At 42.2% G+C, this 21,874-nt stretch overlaps 1 protein-coding gene across 1 annotated transcript in view; it reads left to right on the forward strand.

Moving 5' to 3' along the window:
* Positions 1–21,874, forward strand: part of LOC126298365 (selenide, water dikinase 1-like) — a 164,209-nt gene that overhangs the window by 45,815 nt on the left and 96,520 nt on the right. Inside the window, exon 2 of the mRNA XM_049989665.1 lies at positions 8,002–8,106. Within this exon, the coding sequence (XP_049845622.1) occupies positions 8,002–8,106 (105 nt within the window). The remainder of the gene's footprint in view (positions 1–8,001; positions 8,107–21,874) is intronic.

Genomic DNA, 21,874 nt, shown 5'->3' on the forward strand with positions numbered 1-21,874 from the left:
ACCACCAGCTTTCCAAGATCTGGCCTTCTCTAAGTGTTGAAAAACCACTGGACCTGCATTTGGTAGGTTTTGAAGCCAAATATCAGGCTAGACATCCTGACTGAGATTTTGTATTGTTTCTAATTCACTTAAGTATATCTGTGTGTTTCCTACAACAAAGAAACAGCTAGTTTCGTTTCTAATTTATTCAATCTGAATTGTAGCCAAGTACCTAATGAGAGAGTCCTTATCAGAACTGCCCGTCTAAGACTGTTAGTAGACTGTGAAGAACTTTCATCATTAAAAATAAAATTAACTACTTGTAAAGGAGTTATAATTCCTTTAATTTATTTATTCACTGTATGAAATTTCTTGGGCAGCTCCACTTTAGCTTTTTAGTGAAATCATTGTTTTCTATCAGTTCAGGAAGTTTCCATTATTACTTCTTATGATCATGACCTATGCTATTGGGGTTTTTATTTGTGGTGTTTTGGTAGTAACACTTTAAACTTCTTTGCACTGTGTTATTGTAACACAGTTTCAGATTAGTCAACATTTAAATCTAAATATTGAGTGTATTCAGAAGAGTGAAATTAAAGTCTCTGTCCAGCCACTCATTCTAAGAATTTTTTATTGTTGTCTTAAATAACTCGAAGGTGAATGCATGGATAATTAGTTCCTCTGAAAACGAACTACCCAGTTCCACATCAAAATACACTACCGTTTGTGCAAAGTACAACACCGAGAAGGAATGACCCGAATAGCGCCACACTTTGTGGAAGTGGCGACCGGTGTGCAAGCAATATGTCTTATGTTTTGCAGCAAGATGGGGTACACGTAGGTCGAGCAGAGCCCTCTCATGTCGGTCAGACAGGGTCGGTGTTCTGCCTAGTGTACTCAGTGCAGAGCTGTCACAAGGTGGAAACAATACATTGAGTGCCAATATGCCTCGTTGACATCAAAGGGAGCTATATCAGCATGTGAGTTAGTTCGAATGGGGCAGAATGATTGTTCTCCTGGAAACGGGGTTGTCATACTGTGAGCTGTGGACTGGTGTGCGCCGCCAGTCTGCTGATACCGTAAGCTCTGGGCATGCTTCAGCGACCACCGTGTGGCGCAACGGTGGAACGTTGTGTGTTGTAGGGACCGGGGATCTTGGCTTGATTGCCTGGATCACGAGGATGGTGCATACCTCTATAAAAAAAACCTTCAATCTTAAGGTGTGCTGGGTGCCGATAAGATGCATGGCTGTTGAGGTGGAACAGTTGCTACCGGGCAACCTCTGAGGAACCTGCCGCACCTCAGTTGTACAAAGCTTATCCAGGCATGCGCGGCTCTGTCTGGATGGACATAAGTTTCCCTAGGTGCTCGTGGGACGACCATGGATACCACGATTCTTCCTCTTTTCCTTCTGCCAATTTTTCGTTGGCCAGTGGGATGGGTGGACCGCTGGTAGGCACTACCGCCCAATCCAACAAGAGGACTAGATTAGCCAGTCCTTCTGACTCAGGCGTCAGCAAACGTACAGCAGTTCAGAGTAACAGAGCACATACTGAAAACCAGAATGTGTTTTTAATTATAAAAAGGAAAGAGGGTTCCTTTGAAAAGTTTTGCCTTTCTATATCCAAAAGGGTCTAGAAGGAATAGCTGGAACTTTAAAATCAGTGAAGCGTTTATGGAATGGGCCACTGCTTGTTGAAACATTAACTGCTCAGCAAGCAGTTAACCTTCAAATAGCTAAAAGCTTGGGAATACACAATCGATACAGAGCTTCACAGCACCTTGAACTCCAGTAAGGGTGTTGTTACCTGTAGGGATCTCGTTGACAGTCCTGTAGAAGAATTAAAGAGTGGGCGGGCTCAGGAGGGATTTGTTGACGTTCAGAACATCATGAAAATGGTGGATGGGAACCTGGTGAAATCTGACTCCTTCATTCTTACTTTCAATACCCCCAAACTCCCAGAACACGTCAAGGCAGGATTTCTTTGATTAAACATCCGGTCGTATGTCCCAAACCCAATGCGCTGTTTTAAGTGCCAGCATTTTGAGCATACAACTCTAGGGTCTAAAGGAGAGGCGATGTGTGGCAACTGTAGTAAGGCTGCCCATGACGGAATTGACTGTTCGTCGCCTGTCAGATGTATAAACTGTTCTGAAAGCCACCCTGTTTGGAGTAGGGACTGTAGAATCTTCCTAAAGGAACATAAAATACAAGAAATAAAAACAACTAAGTGTATCCCCAACAGTGAAGCCAAAAACATATTTAAGGCCACGCAGCCACCCACATTCGTTAAGTCTTTTGCTTCCATTGTTCAGAAGCCGCCTCCAAATGTCAATGCGTCTACACAGATGGAGGTTGTTAGTGTTGGCACGAACACATGCACGTGTCAGTGCACTTGCAAGGCAGCAAGTGTATTAGAGCTTGTAGCCCCTCCTTGAACAGCAGAGAAAGGTACAGTAGCTAACATTGAAGAGCCCCAGGCATCTCAGATTGCTGAGGCTGTTCCAAAGCCCAGCATGGTCATAAACACCCCTGCTCCAGTTCTAGCAAAGCCCCCTAAACAAAGGAAAGCACACGTCAAGCAGCACCAACAGATTAAATCGAATCATGTTAATGTGGTCCCACTAGACACTTCATCAGACTCTTCCCGAGAGCTGATGGAGTCTGAGAATATGGGGCAATCATCTCTCCCGAAGACTGAGCCTCCATCTGCTGCAGTCTCCCCACCTCGGCGGAAAGAGAGGCAGAAAATACAACCACCGTGATGGCTCCCATATTGCAATGGAACCTGCAAGGGTTCAGGACACTTGTGGAGGAACTACGTCTATTGATTCAGGATAGACCTGTGTGTGTATGTCTGCAAGAGACAAATTTCAGTGCAACATACACCCCTGAGCTACGTGGTTATGTCCTCCACAAAAAGGACGACCTGAGTGGACCGAGTGTCGTCAACACCGACTACCACTCCTCGCCTCTCTTCCTCACGACGAATTTACAGGCAGTTACAATATTAGTACATGTGCGTCATATGCTGGCAGTATGTTCGCTTTACCTGCCCCCACATGATGTGCTCGGCGAAGAGGCTCTCGGTGATCTTACACAGCTCCCTCACCCCTTCATCCTCTGTGGTGATTGTAATGCACACAATATGCTTCGGGGCTCTGTGAGTACTTGCCCCAGGGGTAGAGCAATGGAGAGGCTTCTTCTGTCTTCGAGTGCCTATTTGCTAAATACAGGTAAAAGCACGCATTTTTGCATTGCAACTGGGTCGTTCTCTGCCATTGATCTATCGCTTTGCTCTCCAGCCATCGCCCACACTGCTGCATGGGAAGTGGTTGATGACTTACACGGCAGCGATCGCTTCCCCATTTGGATTCACCTGCCACATGCAGTGAAACCGGAAAGGAAACCGCCTCGATGGGTGCTCGCTAGAGCCAACTGGGCACTGTATAGTCAACAAGCCCAGTTTGAACATCGGGTCAGTGTCCAGGAATGGGTGGATCATATTACTGAAGTGATCCACCACGCGAGTGAAGCGTCCATCCCACAGTCCACGGGACAACCGAAGCGGCAGCCTGTCCCTTGGTAGAGCGACGAATGCCACTCTGCAATCAGGGCTAGGCTGGCAGCTCTGCGTAGGTTCAAATGTCGGCCAACTGTAGAGAACCTTGCAGCCTTTCGGGTGGCGAGGGCAAAATGTCGTCAGATTTTTCGAGAGAGCAAGAAGAGGTCGTGGCAGCAGCTCCTGAACACCATTAATCTTTCTACACGAAGTTCCATTGTATGGGAAACCATCAGGAGGATTTCTGGGAGAGGTGGGAGGAGCCCTGTGGCTGCTGTAATGTGGAATGCTACTCTCCAAACGACCTCAAAAGATATTGCCCAGTCTATGGTGGCTCATTTTGCAGCGATTACTGCCATCACCAGACAGAATCCAGCTTTTCAGCCCCACAGAGTGGCTGCTGAGAGGAGCAGTTTTGACTTTCGCTCACCCAATACAGAAGAGTACGACTGCCCATTTTCCATGTGGGAACTGGATTCTGGATTGTGTGGGGCTTTTGATACATCCCCTGGTCAGGATAGAATCCACTATAGCATGCTGCGGCACCTCATAGGGAGAAATAAAGAAATCCTCCTCCGACTTTTTAATCTTGTTTGGATGTCCGGTCACTTCCCCGACTCGTGGCGTGAAGCAGTTTTAATTCCTCTTTTAAAACCTGGGAAAGACCGCACATGCCCTGGTAGTTACCATAGTGTTGCCCTCACTAGCTGCGTGGGAAAGACCTTGGAGCGGATGGTCAACCGCCGCCTTGTCTGGATGTTAGAATCCAGACAACTCTGGAGGCAGCTATACAACAGGCTTTCCTACACCATCATCACCTCTTGGGAATATTTTTTGACATTGAAAAGGCATATGACACTACTTGGAGGCATCTTATCATCAGGCAGCTCCACGAATGGGTTTTTCGTGGATGTCTTCTCAATTTTATTCAGTCCTTTCTGTCGCCAAGTTATTTTTGGTACCGAGTCGGAGGCTTACTGTCTAGTCACTTTGAACAAGAGAATGGTGTCCTTCAAGGTAGTGTTTTAAGTGTGACGGTCTTTGCTATTGCTGTTAATAGTATTACGTCTGTTGTGAAAAGTCCTGGCAGTGTTCCTTGTTTGTGGACGATTTCTCTGTATTTTGCTCTTCAAGCCTTGCAACGACGACTCGTCAGTTGCAACTCACTCTGCGACGTTTGGATGAATGGGCACAGAAGAGTGTTTTTAAGTTTTCAACTGATAAGGTGTGTGTTCTTTTAACCGTTCTCGATCCATTTTTGACTTGCCTGAGTTGAGGATGAGGGACACCGTTCTGAATTTTAAAGACACGGTGAAGTTTCTGGGCCTCACTTTTGATTCTAAGCTTACGTGGCTGCCACACATTAAGGAACTGAAAAAACGGTCTCTTAAGGTGCTGTCTATTTTAAAATGTCTTAGTCACCACACATGGGGAGCAGACAGGACTTGTCTGCTCCGGTTTTACAGAGCCTTCATGCGGTCCCGTCTTGATTATGGATGCACGGTGTATGGGTCTGCAAGACCCACTTGTTTGAAGCTGTTGGATGTGTTACACCATGAGGAGATTCGGTTGGCCACTGGGGCGTTCAGAGCGAGCCCCATACCGAGCCTCTGTGCAGAGGCAGGTGAACCGCCACTTCACCTCCTGCGGCGTCTACAAAAGGTGTGCCATACACACCTGCATACCACACTGTTGCTCGGCCTCCACTGGAAAGGCTTTTTCGCAACCGGCAACGAGCAACAAGGCCCTATGGTATTTATGCAAAGGATTGCATTTTAGAGATGGGTGTGGCAGGTTTTTATGTTTCACATCGAGGTTGGAGCAGATATCCACCTTGGCCCACACTGATTTTAGATTTGGCAAATTTTAAGAAAGACTGTACATCAGATTTTACTTTCAAATCTTTGTTTTTTAACATTTTAGATAGGCATCATGATTTTACAGTAGTCTACACTGATGGATCCCAACTGGGGGATTTTCTTGGCTGCTCAGTAGTGTTCCCCGAATGTGTCGTCAGGATTTGCCTTCCTCAGGAATACACTGTTTTTTCCGCAGAACTTCACATGATCCTGAAGGCATTGGAGCAGATGCGGTGTACTCAGGGCAAACACTTCCTAATTTGCTCTGACTAACTGAGCACATTACAGTCACTGCAGAACCTGTACCCAGCGGAGAAGTTGGAACAGCTGATTTACTACAAACTGTACGTCCTCAAACAACAGGGCAAACAAGTGTCCTTTTGCTGGGTGCCAGGGCATGTGGGCATACGGGGAAATGAACAAGCTGATAGAGCTGCCAAGGACGCCTGCAGATTACCGGAGGTGACACAATGTTCTATTCCTTTGCAAGGTGTTGTTTCTGTGCTGTGGCGGAAGTATATGAAATAGTGGGAGGAGGAATGGCTGGCAGTGAGGGAAAATAAGCTGCGGTTGGTGAAACCCACCATCCAGCCGTGGAGTTCCGCCTGTCGGTCACCTAGGCATGACAAAGTGACCCTTAGACGTCTTCGCATAGGGCACCGTTCTCTTATGCACGCCTTCTTACTACGGCGAGAGGAACCCCGCTGTGTGATGCCTGTGGCGTACGAATCACTTACGCCACATTTTAGTTTAGTGTGATTTATATCGTTCTGTCAGGGCGGAAGTTAATATTAGTGGGGATCTGCCCTCAATTTTAGCCGATGAGTGTCAAAAAAGTTTTAAGGTACTTATTGTACTGTGATGTTTCTGGGCTTCAGCATAAAATTTTAGGTTGGAATTTTTAGTGTGTTGCCGAGTGGCTGACCACTCCTTTTTATTCTTGTAATAGGCCAGATCCAAACACGTGCTATGTGTTTAATTTTAACCCCTTCCCCTACGTTCTCTTGCAGTTCACCTGTTTGTGCTGCTTTCCACTTTGCTACTGTTGACATGCACACTGCCTATGTAGATTGTCACCTTTAATTTTAGTCCTATTTTTGCACTTGCTGCATTTTAGTGACACTCGTCCGCCGCTGTTTCCGTTTGGGCACTAAAGACTACACCGTTAAGCACCCATAACACCATATCCATCCATCCATCCATGTCATACTGTGACATTTTGGCTCGCACAGGGCATACTGCTACGACGGTCTTGTGTCTGTGGAAGCAGTGGATAGAGGAATGTCATACGCAGCGATGAGTGGGAACTCGACCACGGAACACGACCACAGCATGGAATGATTATCTCGTCCTCATGGCCATCACAGACTGTAATCCACATGTTGGCTCATTGCTGGAACACTGCAACAGGTGCAAACTTGCCTGCATCGACTGTTCGTCGCCGTCTGCTGCAGGTTGGACTGGTTGCACGCATGCCATTACGTCAGGTTCCATTACCCAGAAACCACAAGCTCCTTCAACTGCAATGGTCATGTGAATGCTCACTGGGCTGCTGAGTGGAAACACGTAATCTTTTCAGATGAGTCCTGCTTCAACATGCCCACTGTGATGGTCACATACGTGTCTGGCGGTACTGTGGTGAGCACAGCATGGAGGGCTGCATTGTGGAGCGGCATAGCGAACAAACACCTGGTGTGATGGTTTGGGGCGTCCTTGGTTACAACAACCGATCCTGCGTCATGTGTATTGCGGGCACTTTGAGCAGCAACTGGTACCTAATGGAGGTTGTGGTGCCTGAGGTACTCCCCCTGCTTCAGGCATCTCCACAGGTCGCATTTCAACAGGACAATGCCCGGCCACATGTTGTTAGGAATGTACAGGTCTTGTTCAAAGAGTGACTTGTACCATTGCTTCCCTGTCCTGCATGTTCCCCAGAATGTCACCCATCGAACGTGTCTGGGATATGGTTGGTAGACACCTGGTGCATCACAGTCTACTAGTAACTGGTGTCACAGATTTGTGGGCTCGGATACAAACTGTGTGGAGGAAATCCCTCAGGAATGTATTCAGAAGCTTACTGATTCAATGCCATGGCATATAGCTGCTCTATTTGCAATGCATGGTGGCCACACGTCATACTGAATAGTAGGGCTCAAAGGACATGTACAGATTTGAAAAGTTAATCATTTGTTACTTCTCATGCACCTAACCTGTGGTATTAAATAAATTGAATTCATGCTTTTACTTGATGTTGCAATTTCCACAAACGATAGTACATATACTCTGCAAGCTGTCTAGTGTATGGCAGAGGGTTTGGGTGCTCTAAAATGAGATCCTCAGTGGGATGTTAACCTTCATCTTTCTTCATTTGAATCAGCTGGCTAATGACACATCAGTCTTAGGATAGGCAGCACATATCAAACAGGGGTCAAAACTTTCTCTACCATTTGTATCAGTACATGACTCGCACCTACATTGGTGTCTTAAATGTTTGTACAGATTGTGTTGTCTTGATTTATCACCATTGATAATTTATTGCAGAGTGCTTCCTAAAAATCATATTTCTCATTTTCTCATTTGTATAATGAAATTTATTTCAGATGCAGGTTTAGACTCAGCTGTAATTACTCTTCCCCGACATCGACTATTTTTGCTACAGACGACGGACTTCTTCTACCCACTGATTGATGATCCATATATTATGGGTGAGAATTTTTCAACACATTTACAAAAAAATATCATTGTATGGAAGTAGTTATTTATTCCAAAGTGAAGCATAAGATAATTATGTGATACACATTAGTGTAACACAATCATATCGTTGTATGGTGGTGGTGGTATTTAATAGAAATTTTGGGTAATCAGTTTAGAATTTTTATTTTCCTACTGTAAAAGGTTTTGTTTGTTTTCTTCTACAGTTTGTTGTGCACACTGATCCAAACAAGAAGTGTCTTGGTTGGTTAGAGCATGTTCTGTATGATTTTTAGTTTAAGTATTGATGATGATGTGCATGTTAGTACAGTTAAGTTATGATATTGTCATCATTAAATTGTCCTCAATTTTGGTACATTCTCATGCATTCTTTTAATCTAAAGATTTATAAAGTGTTAATTTAATTAGTTCGTCCTATCTTGATAAGATATACCACAGAAGCCTAACCTTCTATAAAATTGGGGCCATCAGTGCACTTTGTCAGAAATTTTGCTAACGAATTCTTTAGTTTTTGATTGTTGCATACATGTGTGGAATTTTTAAGAGCCCCATGGACTACATACAGGCTGTACCACAGACATTGGAAGATCACTTGTGTGGCATGTCATCTTCCTGCCGGTATGCTGAATACCTGTCTGAGGATGGTTAGGTTGGAGGAGGTTAGGTTGTGAACACAAAGTACTAATGGACTCCCCTCAGAGCAGTGCATTGTCCTAGACATTCATTAAGGCCTTAGACCCATATTGGATGTATGCTATAATGTAAAGGAATGGTTCTTCGGCCCAGAGGTAATTTTGAACACCACAGTGTGTTGGTAGGTCCAGTTTTATTGGGTGTCATATGCTATTTTTCCTTCTATGACCTTTGAACTGATTCCAACGGGGGTACTCCGAAACATGGTGCGAGGGACTGATGACCTCACTGTTTAGTCCCTTACCCCCAGTCATTCAACCAACCAAAACCTGGTGATGTGTGTCATCTTTTCAATTAGGGACACCTTTCAACAGTTAGACTTTCTCACAACTGACACTTCTGTTTAACTGACCACAACAGGAAAATAACTATGGATTTCCCTCCATTATTATTCACAAGTGTTGTTGGTCTTCAATAAATGTTGTTTCGTGATGGGAAAAGTAAAAGCTCAGTTCTGTTCCAAGAGTGCATTTTTGCTACCTAATTTTGAGACAAATGAAATTTATACACTCAGCTTATAACATACTACATCTAATTATTCCATAAACCACTTTAAACACCTTTCTGAAAGAAGCAACAGTGCTTTACCTTTAATGGCTGCACATGCAGATTTCAGGAAACCATTTAGAGTTGAAGTGTGTCCCCAGACTATCTACATAACTTATTTCAGCAATAATATATCATTATATGGCACAATAGGTACAAAATAAGTTTTTTTTTCTTTTAGAATTGGGTAATGTGGTGTGAACTTAAAAAAATAGTGTGTTGTAATAAGGGGAGAGTGAAGGAAAAAATTGCAGATTTTTTTGAGTACTAGTAATAGTGTTCCTTAGATTTCGTGTTTTGAATACAGTCAGAGACAGTTAGTGCTTATTTTCATTGTTTCCAACAAGTGTCTAGTAACTACAGTTTAGTCAGCTATCAGCTGCCTTTAGTGAATTGGCAGTCTAGTTAAGTTGATTACTTAACACTCAACAGTAAACTGTTGATTTCTTAGGATGGATAGGATGTGTGACCACTGTGTACGGACGCAGGAGCAGCTCGCCACTGTTCGCAAACAGCAGAATGTGCTGATGGCCACAGTCAGCAGTCTTCAGGCTGTTTCCTCGGAGTGTAGTGGCAGCAGGGAGTCTGGTGCGTTGCATGGCACACCCCAAGTGTTACATGCTTCACCCACAGTCCCTGCTGTTAAAACATCTTCGCAGGTACCGGGCACAGTTGGGCCATCCTCTCCCCAAGGGGAGTGGCAGGTTCAACGGTGTTAGCGTCGCACAAGGTGGAGGGTCAATGTGGAGGCTGGCCATTTGGCATCGCCCACTCTGCCTGTGAGTGGACATATGACCACTACTTCGGCAAGGTCCGAGCAGGCACACGGGGGGAGGGGGTTTATTAGTGATTGGGAGCTCCAATGTTAGGCGGGTGACTGAGCCCCTTAGGGAAATAGTAGAAAGGTTGGGGAAGGAGGACAGTGTTCACTCTGTCTGCTTGCCAGGGGTCTCATCAGAGATGTGGAGGTGGCCCTGCCAGCAGTGATAGAGAGCACTGGGTGCACCTGACTGCAAATTATTGCTCGTGTCGGCACCAATGACTCCTGCCATCTGGGTTCAGAGGTCATCCTCAGTTCATACAGGTGACTGGTGGAGTTGGTGAAGGCAGAAAGCCACGCTCATGGGGTGGAATCTGAGCTAACTATTTGTAGTGTTGTTCCCAGAACTGATCGCACTCTTCTGGTTTGGAGTAGAGTCGAAGGCTTAAACCAGAGGTTCAGATGATTCTGCAGAGATTTGGGGTGCAAATTTCTCGACCTCTGCTATTGAGTGGAGAAATGTAAGGTCCCCCTGAATAGTTCAGGTGTGCACTACACGCAGGAAGCAGCTACAAGGGTAGCGGAGTGGGTGTTTTAGGTTAGAGAACTCCCTCCCGAGGCCCGACAGGACGCCTACTGAGATACGACAAGGTAGCAGTAGGCAAAATTCAACAGGGAATGACAATATTAATGTTGCAATAGTAAACTGCAGGAGCAGCTATAGAAAGGTCCCAGAACTGCTCTCATTAATAAATAGTCACAATGCCCACATAGTACTAGGGATGGAAAGTTGGCTGAAATCAGATGCAAACAGTAATGAAATTCAAAACTCAGATTGGAATGTACACTGCAGAGACAGGCTGGACAGTGAAGGGGGAGGTGTGTCTGTAGCGATAAAAAGTGCAATAGTATTGAAAGAAATTGATGGAGATCTGAAATGTGAAAAATAATTTGAGTGAAGGTCACGGTTAAAGCAGGCTGAAACATGGTAATTGGATGTCTCAGTAGGCCCCCTGGCCCAGCAGCTGTTGTGGCAGAACATCTGAAAGAAAATTTGGAAAATACTTAGCTTTCCCGACCATGTAATAGTTTTGGGCGGAGATTTTAATTTACCAGATGTAGACTGGGAGACTCAAACGTTCATAACGGGTGGCAGGGATATAGAATCCAGTGAAATTTTTTAAGTGCATTATCTGAAAACTACCTTGAGCAGCTAAACAGAGAACCGACTTGTGGCGATAACATATTAGACCTTCCGGTGACAAACAGACCCGAACTATTTGAAACAGTTCACGCAGAACAGGGAATCGGCGATCATAAAGCAGTTACAGCATTGATTTCAGCCGTAATATTTAAAAAAGTAGGAAGATTTTTCTGTTCAGCAAAAGTGACAAAAAGCAGATTTCAGAATATTTCACGGCTCAACACAAAAGTTTTGTCTCGAGTACAGATAGTGTTGAGGATCAGTGGACAAAGCTCAAAACCATCGTCAATATGCATTAGATGTGTATGTGCCAAGCGAGATAGTAAGAGACGGAGAAGAGCCACTGTGGTTCAACAACAGAGTTAGAAAACTGCTGCGGAAGCAAGGGAACTTCACAGCAAACATAAACATAGCCAAAGCCTTGCAGACAAACAAAAATTACATGAAGCAAAATGTAATGTGAGGAGGGCTATGCGAGAGGCATTCAACAAATTCGAAAGTAAAGTTCTACGTACTGACTTGGCAGAAAATCCTAAGAAATTTTGGTCTTACGTCAGTGGTAGGTGGATCAAAACAAAATGTCCAGACACTCTGTGACCAAAATGGTACTGAAACAGTGGATAACAGACTAAAGGCTGAAATACTACGTCTTTTTCCAAAGCTGTTTCACATAGGAAGACTGCACTGTAGTTCCTTCACTAGGTTGTCGCACATATGACAAAATGGTAGATATTGAAACAGATGACAGAGGGATAGGAAAACAATTAAAATTGTTCAAAAGACAAAACGCTGCTGGACCTGATGGGATACCAGTTAGATTTTATACAGAGTATGCGAAGGAACTCGCCCCTTCCTGCAGCGGTGTACCGTAGGTCTCCAGAAGAGCGTAGTGTCACAAAAGATTGGAAAAGGGCACAGGTCATCCCTGTTTTCAAGAAGGGACGTCAAACATATGTGCAGAACTATAGACCTATATCTCTAACGTCGATCAGTTGTAGAATTTTGGGACACGTATTATGTTCGAGTATAATGACTTTTCTGGAGACTAGAAATCTACTCTGTAGGAATCAGCATGGGTTTCGAAAAAGACGGTCGTGTGAAACCCACCTTGTGCTTTTTGTCTACGAGACTCAGGTGGCCATAGACACAGGTTCCCACGTAGATGTCGTGTTTCTTGACTTCCGCAAGGCGTTTGATACAGTTCCCCAAAGTCGTTTAATGAAAAAAGTAAGAGCATATGGACTGTCAGACCAACTGTGTGATAGGATTGAGGAATTCGTAGATAACAGAACGCAGCATGTTATTCTCAATGGAGAGAAGTCTTCCGAAGTAAGAGTGATTTCAGGTGTGCCGCAGGGGAGTGTCGCAGGACCATTACTATTCACAATATATGTAAATGACCTTGTGGATAACATCGGAAGTTCACTGAGGCTTTTTGTGGATGATGCTGTGGTATATCGAGAGGTTGTAACAATGGAAAATTGTACTGAAATGAAGGAGGATCTGTAACGAATTGACACATGGTGCAGGGAATGGCAATTGAATCCCAATGTAGACAAGTGTAATGTGCTGTGAATACATAGAAAGAAGAATCCGTTATCATTTAGCTACAATGTAGCAGATCAGCAACTGGAAGCAGTTAATTCCATAAATTATGTGAGAGTAGGCATTAGGAGTGATTTAAAATGGAATACCCATACAAAATTAATCATTGGTAAAGCAAATGCCAGACTGAGATTTATTGGAAGAATCCTAAGGAAATGCAGTCCAAAAACGAAGGAATTTGGTTACAGTATGCTTGTTCGACCACTGCTTCAATACTGCTCACTGGTGTGGGATCCGTACCAGATAGGGTTGATAGAAGAGATAGAGAAGATCCAACGGTGAACAGCACGCTTTGTTATAGGATCATTTAGTAATCGTGAAAGTGTTACCGAGATTATAGATGAACTCCAGTGGAAGACTCTGCAAGATAGATGCTCAGTAGCTCGGTAGGGGCTTTTGTTGAAGTTTCGAGAACATACCTTCACCGAGGAGTTGAGCAGTTTATTGCTCCCTCATATGTATATCCCGTGAAGATACCATGAGGGTAAAATCTGAGAGATCAGAGTCCACGCAGAGGCATACCGACAATCTTTCTTTCCACGAACAGTATGAGACTGGAATAGAAGGGAGAACTGACTGAGGTACTCAAGGTACCCTGCGCCACGCACCGTCAGGTGGCATGCGGAGTATGGATGTAGATATGGAAATGCCATGGAAGCATGCCATCTCATAGAACTGGTGCATATCTATTTCAGGTTCACTATTCTGCTTTTACAGCTTGAGAAATAGCAATGCATGGATATTAAGCTGACACTAAACAAATACCATCACCAAATATCATCACTAAAATTGTACAAATCAACTAGTTTTCACTGCAGATGAAGATCGTAAGCTTTGCAATTAACAGTATTAGAAGCTAAAAATATGAACCATGGACTGACGTATGAATATGCAAAATGCCTGTCCAAGCATGCAGAGAAGTTGGGATGTGAATAAAATAGATGGAATAGGTTGCATCAGGGGTTTCATGAGCCAGTATCAGCAGCTCACCTTGCAAAAACCTGAAAAAATAACAAATAAAGAGCAACAGCTTTTAATAAAGCAGATGTTATATAATTTTTTTGACTATTGTGGACAAGCTGTTCATTCAAATGGTTTCGCTAAAAGGCTAAATAAGCAACCCATCTGTTTTAGTTGGTTCTTGTGTGTTGAAGTGAACTCCACATTTGAATGTGAACCTAGCACAAGCAAAGAAAATACAGTGGTTTTGAGCTGTAGTTGTAAGCCTACAATGTAAAAATCAGTGACCTATAGGCAAGCACAAGTGAAGTTCACATGACGTCTGGCTGTTTTGAAAGGCAGCACCAAAAAGTAATACTGGGAGGAGAACAGGAAGATATCAATAATATTAATTAAAATGAATTGAACCAGGATACCTTTAAAAGCTGGAAAAAGTGAAGAGTGTGTTTAAGGAAGATTAAGTGAAATCTGAAAAATGAACAAAAAAAAAATTAGGTACAAGGTTACAAGAAAATTTATATTTCACAAAGTCTCTGATAGTGAAGTTCTACAAGATACATCTGATTCTAAAAATATGAACTTTAATAATGATTTAGACTACATAAAAATTGTGAACCCTTGAAGTTCACAGGAAAAAATGTCTTATTTGTAGGGCAAGTAAAAGGGTAAGAAGACAAAAATTACAAAGTAAAATTCCTGTGGCCAGCTGTGTTATTATTATTATTATTATTATTATTATTATTATTATTATTATTATTATTATTGCTGCTACTGCTACAACAACAATAATAATAAAACCTCATTAGTGTGAACTTGCTCAAGATAAACTTGCAGTTAATGCAAAAAAAATATTGGCCCTGGCAGGAATATAACAGTTCTTATGGGAAGTTTCATGGGTTGAGATCACTTGTGAAATCTTTCCGTCCATAGAATAATTAAATTTCGTTGTAACACAAGCTTCTGATGTTAACAATATTCTTCAGTATTATTTTTTTCTAAAAAAAAGCTAAGTACCCATTGTTGGCTCATTTCTAGTGTATTGTAGGTTTGCAGCTGCAATTATCGCCTCAACAATCACCGTGTACAGTAAATTTAAATAAATCCAATAATGTTTGCATTAACAATTGGAAACATAGTCAGTGCCAGATGTTCTTTGAGCCATAGCCAGACTGAGTTAGAATACTGAATAAAAATCTAGAAACGGTAGCACGTGAAACATGGTAAAGAGGAAAGAGGTGGCTCTAAATGTACTACTAAAGCCTAAGGTCTAGATGAAATGGACCATATTACAAAGAAAACCGCAATTGCAGAGCAGTTTGGAATTCCCAAATGCACTTCTACCTGCTGCAGCAATTTCCAGAAACAAATTTAAATGACTTCGTAGTGCTAAGTATAAACAGATTGAGACATTACGGCTAGAATGGTTCAAACGTATGCGTGCATCTAATATACCTCTAAGTGGCCTTAAGATTCAGTCAAAAGCAAATGAGATTGGCAAAACTATTGGCATTGAAGACTTCATTTGTTCTGCTGGTTGGGTGTATCTGTTCCAAAAGACACCAGTTTCCATCTGCATAAATTTGTGGTGAGGCAAATAATTTTGATGAAGAAATGTGCAAACAGCTGTTGGCAGTAATTCGACCGATTGATAAGTAGTATGCCTTGTGTGTTCAGTATGGACGGAACTGGACTTTTTTTACAAACTTTCTCCAAATTTCCCCCTGGGGTTAAAAAGTTATAAGTGTTGCGTTGGAGCACACAGCAGTGTGTAATTGTTGTCATTGTATGTAATGTGCATGCAAGTGAGAAGTTTCATCCCTGGGTTGTCAGTGAGTCCAAGGAACTACGTTGTTGTAAAAACATAAATATGGGCTGCCTGTAACATGTGGGATCTGAACGTAACATGGCAAAGAGGAGACACAGCTCTAAATGTACTTGTAAAGCTTAAGATTCTGGATGAAATGGAACAGAAAGGTTTAGTTTTTTCCACCAAATGTGACAAGCCACATTCAGCCCTTGGACCAAGGCATTTCTCTCGCGAAGAGTGCTTATTACAACCCAGAATTTTCCCGTTCCCGGGTTCGATTCCCGGCGGGGTCAGGGATTTTCTCCGCCTCGTGATGGCTGGGTGTTTGTTGTGTGATGTCCTTAGGTTAGTTAGGTTTAAGTAGTTCTAAGTTCTAGGGGACTGATAACCTAAGATGTTAAGTCCCATAGTGCTCAGAGCCATTTTCTCTTAAGGAACATATTGTTCTCATTTGTGCGATCTGAAAGCTCTTCACAGATTGCAAGGTGAAGGTCTTTCTGGTCTTGACGCATGAGCTGTGGGATGAACTTGGCAGCAACACAAAGATTCGAAGATGTTGCATCAGGATTTCACGATACGATCCTATTGAAATGTTACATTCTTCTCCAAACTCTCGGTCAGTCAGTCCTCGATTGATGATCACAATTTCATTGACATTCCTGACATAAGCACCATAGTTAGAAGACTGACATCCTGAATGAGGGTCATCTTTAACTTCTGTCCAGCCATTTTTAGACCATCTGAACCATTCGTATCACCGAGTACGACTTAAGCACTCATCGCCATAGGCTTTCTGCATCACTCGGTGTCTCTCTGTAAAGAGTTTCTCGAGTTTCATGCAAAATTTGATGCAGATGCATTCCTCCTCCTAACTTTGCCATCTCCACATTCACAAATTGTGGGACACAAATTACACATTAAATGCAGGTGTGTGCAGGGATGCCAACTGCATTTTGCTCCAGCACACCAATGGTGTGAAATTAACGAATGTTATAGAAGTTTTTGAACAGACTTCGTAACCAGGGATGCTCCATGTACAGTGGCATGAGAGCCTGTATATAATAAAACTGAAAGAATGTTCAAAGAAGTCAGTGGCTATGCTAATAAATCAATAAGGTGTGAAAGATCAATAAAACACTTCGACGAAACGTATAAGCATGTTCTTTCCAGATTTTCGTACTGTTGAGTGACGCTGCTCAGTAGGTGACACAGTGGCCATGGCGGTAGCACTCTTAGTGAATGTGACGCCCTGTGTATGTTGTCACACTCAGCCCTTATCATGCCATCTTTCTGCCGTAGATGTGGAAACTATAGCAGTATTTCTAGAGCCAGAACTTGATGGTATCTACAATACAGCGATGTGTGATGTTGAGTTTCGCGACCCTTTAACCTGGATGCAGGTTGGTGTGATGACAGTGTCTACCGCAAGTGACCTGTTAAGAGGCAAGCGTTTGATGTAACTAGTTGGTGGCAATTTGTTTTCATGCTGCCGTAGGCTGCCTGTAGTTCTGGCTGTATTGTAAAGGTTAATTCACTCCTTGGAAATGTTATACCTGGGATCCACATAGAACAAAGTTTGAATTTACCTGCCCAGACAAGTATTACTGCTGGAAGCAGGCTGAATGTGACTGCTGTGGCATCTTGTGTTTTTCACAGTGGGTGTGGTAACATCAGAGGTTTGACGTCCTTGGAGTGCCTTGTAATGGTTCTTTATTTACATGACCATTACGGCACTGCAACCCCAGTTCTCAATACCAGTAATCTTACTACTTTTCTGCGAAGTAACACATATTTTTGTGACAATATTAACATTTGGTCTTATTAATGTATTGGTACTCTGATGTATCGATATATTACAGTGATCTGGTTCTTGTGTGTATTCATTTCTATGAGACTATCATAATCTTTGACTTACGTGTAACTGTTTTGGCGCGAATCCGCACAGAGCAGTTTTTGTTTCACTTTGAAGAAGTTAAGTTGTTATTTCACTTTGTAAAAGAACAGTCAAGTCTTGTGTTTGGTTAAAGTGGAAATTAAATATATGAAGATTGGTACAAAACTGTTTTTTTTTATGTGACAATTTAGTAGTAGTATATGTGAATTTACAAGAAGTTTAATAAAAATGTGGATCGTGAACACAAAGTCAAAAATTATTTCTCCCATACCATTGTTCTGATCTGGGACTGTTTGATCATTAAGAATTTTCTGAAAAAAACATTTGTTAGGTTTCCAAATATTGCTAAAATACAGATCTGGACCTTCTAGCAGTCAAAGTGGAATCTCCCTAGAATCAACGAGATAAGCCGTAACAGCTTCATCGAAATCTACATGTTAACCCATTCAAGATAAGTGCCAAAATTAATGACTTTTTTACAGTGACTTCATTAATTCCATTCTGGCGATACCATCCACAGTCAATAACTCTGTTGTTGCTCGATAAAGCGAACATATGCTGCATGAGCAACATTATTAATCTGATTTCTAACCTACTTTGCAAGTGGTGGTATTGTTAGAGCCTGCACTGGGTTCGCAACAATTTACTGGTGCAGTCCTCTGTGTGATATTGTAAAGGTTTAAATGCACTTCCGTTGAATGGCGTTGACTGGTGTTACACATTTATCCTTTGAAAACTTGCACAAAGAATTTCTACTTGCACTGTGACTGTAGGCGATACAGTGCAGTTGATTTGTGATTAATGTTGATCCCTGTTGCAAATCTGTTCAGAGAAGTAAAACACGCATTTTGGATTATTGTCCACAAATCTGGAGATAAACAGCCTCGACTGTATTATGTGGCTTGTCCAAAAAATCCCTAAAAAAAGTGCAGCCACGGACAGAAGTTGCATAGTAGACATATCTCCCAGTAGATGTCGTTGTGCCACTTTCAGTATTGTCAATTGTCACCTGATAAGTTTTTGATTGCCCAGTGATCGTTTTGCTGCAGTTGTCCTGCTCTCTGCTCATTTCTTAAGATGGTAGATTTGCGGCCACTAAGAGCAGATGTGAAAGTTTGTTTCAAGAAAGAAAGTGCATAAACTTGATGTTGAAAGCGGCTTGTAAAGATGATGCCTAGTGAAAATGTGTAAGAGTGGTCTACTTATTTCAAAAAGGTGATAAACATAGTTCCCTCAACTGCCTAAATGTGCTAAAATGTTGAGAAAATTTATCAACTTACACTTGAGAAAATTGATGGTGGACCATGGACTAATGAACATATGGTGGAGTTAGCCAGATTGCTTTGCAGCATGGTTCAGTTAATTTTAATAAGAATTTGTGAATGAGAAAGGTCTCTCAAATTTGTACCTCAAATTATAATTGATCAGTGAAAACGGTTGCAATTGGAAACACCAGACTGAGTGACTTTTTAAAGATACTTATGATGAGTCAAGGTGCTATGGTTATGATCCTGAATCTATACAACAATCAAAACAATTCTTTTTCACTTTAATTCTTATGTGAGCCATTTCGTGCTAATTATTTCTGTGGTTCCTGAATAAAGAACACCTCAGGACAGTTTTGGGAGTAACTGTAATGAATTTAGTATATTCAGTGGTCTGAAAGGTATTGGCTTTATGTAAGAACCTGTGCCTTAACCCAAAAGGATAGCCATGTGCTGCTTTAGGTGGATCCCAACATACTTTTAAAAGGAGGTTGTTACATTCTGCTTTACTACATATGCAATTGGTGGGTTCTCAATTTATCTGGGCTACAATGTTGGTTTGAAAGCCCACGCTTTATAGTAGATGGAACCCTCAGTGATGACAGATGGATAGCAACAATAGTGTATCTGTTTTGCGTGCTTCCTTGCTTAGTCGGAGGACCAACCTTTCGGGTATCAGGCTGCATTTTCAGGGAGTGCGTATGTGGGAGGGACAGTAACGTTTAGGTATTTTGTGTGTTCTTCAAAGAACTGTTTCTTCAAAAACTTCACTCTAGAAGCCTTATCATCAACTTTCAGGTAATTATTTGGAATGTAATGTTCACACAGCAGCTAGTATTAAATTAGGTGGCAGGGGTTTTGTACTTCGAAGCAGTTGCAGAAAAGTCTAGCTTGGCTAAGAAATCACTATTGTTTATAATCTTATACTGTTATATGTCTGCATTACAGGGCAGGTGAAATCATTGGCAGCTTTATACTCCTCTTTTTGAGGCTGTTTGGGCTCTACTCACTTTTATTAACCAGTTCCTGTAACAAGTAAGCACTAGCACCTTCATTTTGTGTAGGAAGCTTTTAATGTATCATAGACTTCTGTTGCCCACCTGTGCTCCCTGTGTGGGAAGATGGCAATTAGCTTTCATCATGATGTTTGATGCAGTTTCACATCACTTTTGGAATGATGCACAACCAATGTTTGTGGAGCTTATGCACAGTAGTTGGCTTCAGGCTGCCTGTCACCATCTGCACTGACTCATTCTCTATGGTATCAACGTAATGTCAAAAGTGACATAGCAGTTGTAGGTCAGCACCTAGTGTCCCGTTAGTCACATATTTGATGATGATCCTGGCACAGACTGTGGCTTGGATGTGGAGAATTGTTCTTGAATGTTGAAGTCCAGGAGTTGTCACAGGTTAAAGCCCTGGGTCTCAGTTGTCCATGTAGAAAGCATATGCTTGCATTGGCTTGAGGTTTACTTTCAGGTGGTTTTTCATTCCCCATATTCCGTATCATCCATTGCCAAGTAATCGTGTTGTTGGTCTTGTATTTTAGCAACAGCTGGCTTTTCCAGAAAATGCTCTATCTTGGCTTATGGCCCTGAACAGTTTCCAGGCTTCCCTGTTGTTCACTTTCATGCCGCAGAAGTAAAACACTATCGTCGGGTCAGCTCAGTGAACATCTGTAGTAATCCGTTATTGAGGCTGACATGATGTGTTGTCTGTTTAGGATCAACGTTTATTTTCTCCAGAAGCCACAATGTAATATATATAGTAGTTGGCATGTTCGCAAGAATGTTTGTGCAGTAAAATGTTGTTTTCCATCACTGAATGAATCAATTTCATGAAAATTGTTAAAGCCTAAGGGTGCAGTTCAAGTTAAAAAACCATTTATGGAATAATAAACTATGGCCTCATTCCTTAGCATTGCTGTCAAAGATTTTATTCAAATTGCCCTGGCCATGGAAGCCTATGCACTTAAAGCACTCAGTCTTGTTTGTATGTCATCAGGAGCTCAAGCTGACAGTGTTTAGTTTGGAAACCAGAGTAAGTCCGTTCTGTTCACCATTATCTTCCTTCGCACTAATTTGTCTAGTGTGTGCCCTAAAATACATCTAAAATCATATAGAAGTCCACCACAATCTCCTCCTTAGAATAGAATTTTCAGTGTTGGCTTCTCAGGTACAGCAGAAACACACTAATCCGGTACTATCAGTACCTTGACAGTATCGGGTAGATTTCCCCATGTTGTGTAAAAAAAAAAAGCAGTGTTCTGAGTGTGTGATGCAAGGTAAACAATGGGTGACAGGCCTATGATTTTTTATTTTATGCTCGCTGTGTCTATTAAAGTGATAAAATATTTACAACACTGTAAAAACAACATTTTAGAGAACTAATGAAAAAAATGGGGTCTACACGTGGGTGATGTACTTGAGGGCAATATTATGGAAATGGAAGAGAACGTGGGTAAAGATGAAATGGGAGATATGACACTGCAGGAAGAATTTGACAGAGCACTGAAGGACCTAAGTCGAAACAAGGCCCCAGGAGTAGAAAACATTCCATTAGAACTACTGATAGCCTTGGTAGAGCCAGGCCTGACAAAACTTTACAATCTGGTCAGCAAGATGTATGAGACAGGTGAAATACCCCAGACTTCAAGAAGAATATAATAATTCTAATCCCAAAGAAAGCAAGTGTTGACAGGTGTGAAAATTACTGAACTATCAGTTTAATAATTCACAGCTGCAAAATACTAACACGAATTCTTTACAGACAAATGGAACATGTGAGGCAGTACTGACCCTACGAATTATTTTAGAGGATAGATTAAGGAAAGACAAACCTATGTTTCTATCATTTGTAGACTTAGAGAAATCTTTTGACAATGTTGACTGGAATACTCTTTCAAATCCATAGAGTGGCAGGGGTCAAATATAGGGAGCAAAAGGCTGTTTACAATTTGTACAGAAACCAGATGGCAGTTATGAGTCGAGGGGCATGTAAGGGAGTGAGACAGGGTTGTAGCCTTAC

The sequence above is a fragment of the Schistocerca gregaria genome, chromosome X (assembly GCF_023897955.1).
Source record: "Schistocerca gregaria isolate iqSchGreg1 chromosome X, iqSchGreg1.2, whole genome shotgun sequence".
In the NCBI taxonomy this organism is placed as follows: Eukaryota; Metazoa; Arthropoda; class Insecta; order Orthoptera; family Acrididae; genus Schistocerca; species Schistocerca gregaria.